Source organism: Phoxinus phoxinus (assembly GCF_949152265.1).
Source record: "Phoxinus phoxinus genome assembly, chromosome: 25".
Taxonomy (NCBI): Eukaryota; Metazoa; Chordata; class Actinopteri; order Cypriniformes; family Leuciscidae; genus Phoxinus; species Phoxinus phoxinus.
In genome coordinates, this window is record NC_136900.1 from 16,088,475 (window position 1) to 16,094,309 (window position 5,835).

Consider the following 5,835-nt stretch of genomic DNA (forward strand, 5'->3'; position numbering starts at 1 on the left):
TGTCATGCTATCAGTCCCACAAACAGCTGCTCAGAAGACAACTACCGTCATTTCCGCTTCAGAAGCACAACAAACAAAACAAAGAACGCACGGTATGAGTGTAAGGATGCACACGTTGAACGAGCATTTTCAATACCACAATGAATAACCTACATTCTCTGTAGGTATATATACTTTGAAATATAGGTAATAATATTTGTGTGAGTGATATCACAGTGACTTGAAGGGATATTGTTAATATTGCGATTTTTTTAATTTATTTTTAAGCAACTGAATTAGATTTAGGCACACATCTAGTCAGATATACTTGATAGATAGATAGATAGATAGATAGATAGATAGATAGATAGATAGATAGATAGATAGATAGATAGATAGATAGATAGATAGATAGATAGATAGATAGATAGATAGATAGATAGATAGATAGATAGATAAATAGATAGATAGATATGCTCTAAAAATTTCAAAAACTTTTTGCCTTTTATGTTCAAACCGGAGTCAGACAATGATGGAGAGACTCAAGAAGAAGTGACAACATGTAGAATGCAACAGGACATTTCTGAATTTAGTTGATGAATGTATGTAGATGATGTGGAGTTAATGTATGTAGATGATGTGGAGTTAACTACCTTCTAGTCATTGATTAGCATATTCTGTCATGACAATCTATAAATTGTGTTCCGGGGGCGGGGTTTATGTAAATTCTAGGGTTGGTGATGTCACTAACCCGGGAGGAATGTAATGTAGTCCCTAACAGCTGTTTGTTGTAGTCCTTTTTTCTCTATTTTTTTTAAACGATAATTATTATTTTTTTATATATATATATATATATATATATATATATATATATTCCTTTGCTTTGAACTTTAAGCATTGCAACTTTGCAGATGTTGTTTATGCTCAAACAGCAACATTACACACAAACTAAAGTTAGAAAAGTGAAATCATAATTATCCACCTTTAAAACATTGAATCATTTTAGGTATATATATGTATATATATATATATATATATATACACACACACACACTGTATAGTCATTCTACATTCTTCTTAACTGAAACGCACTGATCTTGAAAGTCAGCAATGTCATTTCTCAGAAACCAAGTCTCTTTAAAAAAAAAAAAACCACAGCAGGTGACAGTATGCATGCGTAGGAGATAAATCAACCATAACGGCCACACGGAGATCCGCCATTTTGATTTTAAACTAAGAAGGGTGTTTTAAACACTCTTAATGCAAAGGATTATTGAGACATACAAGATGTCCAATCAATCAATCAATCAATCAATCAATCAATCAATCTTTCCTGACAAATACACTGCTATGAGGATTACTGAATGTTCAACCTGCTCTCTGAATGACAAAAATTTGAGTGCCTCTGTCTCAGGAGTCAGAGAAGATCGAGCCCCCGCTGCAGGAAGCTCCAATCCTCCACACCCCTTCTCCTCCCACCCCCCTCCTCTTCCTCCTCCTCCTCAGGAGAGAGGACTCTGGATGAACGCTGCGCGTGCAGTGCCGAGGCTCTGAGATGAAGGCTGTACCCACATCCTGTGTTCATGTTAAATGTCTTATACGAGCACCTGCCTTTCCTTGCCCTGCCCCTCGCCTTCTGCCATTACCCAAAAACTGAAACTACTGAGGCATTTTCTGTTTTGTTTTTAGGGTTTTGCATTCTGAAAAGCATCTGCTGGGCAGATTTCTCAAAGGAAGCACTGCATACATCACTAAAAGCAAACACACACTGTAAAAACACCGTGTTATTGAATGCCACTCCATCAACAAAGATTTTGAAACCAAATGGTGCACTTGAAGCATCCAGTGTGTTAGAACGGCAGCAATGACTCGCTGAGCATTACACCATCAAACTCTAGATTTGATCACTTAGGTTTTTGAAAGTAAAGTAAACAACTTCAATATCAATGTCAAAAATAACTTTTTGAAACCCATTTTAACTGTTTTTAGAAAAGATTGATCATTAATATCAAGAGTATGTAACCAAATTTCTTGACCTTAGAAAAAGTCTTTAAAAAATCATTTTCATAAAAATGTCAAAATGGTAAAAAATATATATACTTTTTAATAATGACAAGAAAATTGGTTGTTGTATTATTTGCATTAGGCTATGCCACTATGCATTATGCCACACTGACTTTACAAAGTTTTGCAGATACACATATTTAAAACAAAATTGCAAAAAATGTATGAATTAATTACCTAGATAACAACAAAATCTAAATTTTTATATAAAAAAAAAGGTTAATATGTAATAGCCTATGGGTTATGCCACACTGACTTGAATTTACAAAGTTTTACAAATATAAATCTTTAAAACAAAATTGCTCCTGCTTACTTTTTAATAGAAGAATTAATGTAATTTTAAGAATTTCAACCTATTAATTAGTTTTTAATGGTGCTTGCCTATGGCAAAGCAACAGTATTGTTATTGCTCATACTTATTATTTTGTATTATTATTTAAAATCTGTGGACAGTTACCTGGACATTATTGACGTCCGACCTTTAAAAAAAACCCATCAAAAACTACTTTTAATTCACACATGAAAATGTGTTAATAAAACAGTGTATTCAAAAACATTATTGTATGAATTGCATTTTAACGCATTTTGAAGAACTTCCGTACAAAACAAGCGTCACGTCACCAACCCATAGGCTATATAAAAAAGAGCGTCCATTTGCATACAACTGCACATTTTTTATCTTTCACATTTTTTAGTCACCCTCTCCCAAACGATTGAATACATATACACATAAGAGTCATGAAAGTGAGGACAACACATCTTGACCCCTGAACTTCACGATATAAAATATCTGAAAATAAAACCTCCCACCGATGCTCCCAAGGGCTCAATTGCGCAAGAGTTTATCACTTACGATAAGGATCTCATTACGCTTCATTCTTTTACGTAAGAAACACGAGACGAAAATTACCACCTTACTAACAATATTCCTGTAGTTACCCATAAAGCTACTCTTTGTGTCACAACAAAGAGATTTTGCCAAAGAAATACACCAAAAATCACTATTTTTCACCGACAAACGTCCCGGATGTCTGCCAACATCTTACTTGCGCTGGTTCTTTCAGAGATGAAAAAAGTGTTCGTATCATCGACGCGATAAAACAGTTAAACTCACACAACCTGTAGAAATCTTAAACATGCCCCTTACCGAATTAAGTGATTTTTCTGGCAGTCTTCGGCACGCGACATCCTCTCGTAGTAAAGTTTTCATACAGCGTGCGACTGTGTTGTTTACAAAGTATTGAGCAGAATCCCGATTGGTCCGGGTCGAGTCAAGGCGACGCCCCGAAGCTTAAAGCCCATCTGACGCGACGCGACAAACCTGTAATCAACGCCGCCTCGTTTCACCGCGTCGCAGATTCGTAATATTATATACTGGAATGGTTCTAGGTTGTCGAGTCGCTTGCAGTGTATATACGGTATTTAGTAAGTTAGAGAGTTGCGCTTTTACCTCAACTGTAATGATGAGTGTTTGCGGAAGGTGGCGCCATTGTCAACCTTCTCCTCGAAGTTTTAGGACTAGGAAACGGGCAGATTTACCATCCTTTATTTTTACATAGTGACATTATGCTTATGACCAGTAGGCACCCCTATACTATTAGCATAATATAATATAACTAAATCGAATAATACAATAATTATATATTATTTAAACATTTAAAAAACAGTTTTTTTTATTTATGTTCATTTAAATGTTAAAATATGGGCAAGCATAATTGTCATAAAAATTTAATTCACAATAACAAAAAGTAACAGTGGTCCTAAAAATGTGACCTGTGCAGATTTTTTTTTAATGGGATTCACTATATGAAGACTGAGTAACAAAATGTAAAAACAAAAACAAATTGATATTAACCAAATGTGCCTTTTCACAAAAGGTTGAAATATGTTACTTGTCACGTGACAACAAATTGACTTCATATTTAGGTCTATAAGTTCCAAATTTAAAACAAAATAGTTTCACTTATTAATTTGAGTTTTTACCAAATAAAGCATATGATTGAATCATTTCTACACTGAATCAAGTCACTGTAAAAAAAAATAATAATAATTGTTGGATGTTGGTTTAACTTAAGTTACATGGGGCCAGTTGCATAAACCTCTAAGACTATCTTACAAGTTATCAAAACATATACTTTAAGACTGTTCATAGCTTTTTTTAAATCAGTTGCTTAAAAAACGATTAGCCTAATTTGATACCGAAAACTAAGACTGACTGCCAACTGCTATGGGTCATACTAGAATTTAAGACACTGTCTTAACATATTGGCTATTTATGCAACTGGTTGCCTTAAAATTTTGAGTTCATTGAAATAATTTTTTTAGTTAATGCAATAAAGCAAATTGGTTTTATGAATAGACAGTCAAACCATTATGTTATCTGCACCACATTACTTATCTAAGTTGGTTTGACAAAAGATAACAAGTTGTGATAACAGTGTTTAACAGTGCACATTGTTCTTTTCTTAGACACCATTCAAGATGATTGCTTATTATTCACTATCTTTATTCATTTGTCATGTAGGCCTACACTGTAAAAAAAAAAAAGTTAAATAAGTTATTACAATATGTTTTTACATTGCTTTAACTCATCAAAATAAGTTATTCTCAACTTATTTTGTTATACAAGATTCAACTCTTTTTTGTCAGTTTGATGTAATTTAAGTTGATGTGACATCCAAGTTTATTACTTAAACATTTTAAGGCAGCAACTTTTTTTTTTACTTTTTTTTTTTTTTTGTCAGCTTCCCATCATGCACGGTGGCATTTAAAGAGTTCAATTTTGCAGAAATATATAGTCTTTTAGCCTTCTCGTCTCTAAATATGTTATCTTATTCCTATAATATCATTAAACCTCCTGGAATTAAACGGTAATTCACCTGATAGATCAAAATTAATTTTTAAGTTTAAAAATAGTAATCTGATGTAGGCTATAGTAAGATTTCAAATTTAAAAAGCTTTCACTTTCATATGTTCATATTTTTATATGTAAAAACTTTAGGAAATGTTAACATTTTCATACCTAAAACGCTTGTATATTGTATTCTTCAATAATATTAAACAAATCGAATGAAAGTAAGATATTATGCATGATATTAATGTTTTTAACGTTAAACTATATTTTATATTAACAAAAATAACAACTATTGGTCTCTGCTAAATGGATTTTGAAATCTTGAACTCGTTAACTCCTTTGCCTGATTTTTAAAATGTGGTTTTAAAGAATTACAACTACAGTCAGGGGGTACATTGAATAAACAAACAAACAAAACAAAAAAGACAAATACATAAACCGTCAAAAACGTAAAGGTTAAATAAAAATATGAAAATGTTTACAAATAGAGACATTTACATCTTTCTTATTTTTTAAACATGACATTGTATTTAGGTATTGTTGAACTTCTGATCATAAAATTAAAAACAAAGGCTTATTTCGCCCAAATTTACATTAATGAATACTAAATTTCGCTAAAAGCAGTAGCAGATTAGATAAGTAATATTCCTTATTATAAGATTTGTCATAGGAGAAAAAACAAAATATTTTTTTTAAAGCTCAGTGGAAAGCTGATGGGCATGATGTGAGCCTTAATAAAAGAAGAGAAATTTGACCAAAAACAAAATGAACGAGGACAACTCCAAAATTTGTTTGCCTCATCCAATGCTTTTTATTATCACGTATTACGTAATGATGAAGTGATTTGGCGTGCCTCGCGCTCAGTGTTTATGCATGACGTCACGGGATGCTCTCGACGCCCCTCCCCTCGCGTTCTCTCTGTGTTGTTTCCGCATAAT

General features: G+C 32.8%; 1 protein-coding gene across 4 annotated transcripts in view; it reads right to left on the bottom strand.

Annotated features, from left to right (window-relative positions):
• Positions 1-3,450, bottom strand: part of ccnd2a (cyclin D2, a) — a 148,108-nt gene extending 144,658 nt beyond the window's left edge. For 2 of the 4 annotated variants that reach the window (XM_079603198.1, XM_079603196.1), the window contains exon 1: positions 3,191-3,437. In XM_079603198.1, coding sequence (XP_079459324.1) covers positions 3,191-3,253 — 63 coding nt within the window. In that variant the 5' untranslated portion in view covers positions 3,254-3,437. Of the gene's footprint in view, positions 1-3,190 lie in introns of all 4 variants that reach the window. The other 2 variants (XM_079603197.1, XM_079603199.1) reach the window with 2 other exon arrangements.
• Positions 3,451-5,835: the final 2,385 nt, after the last annotated feature.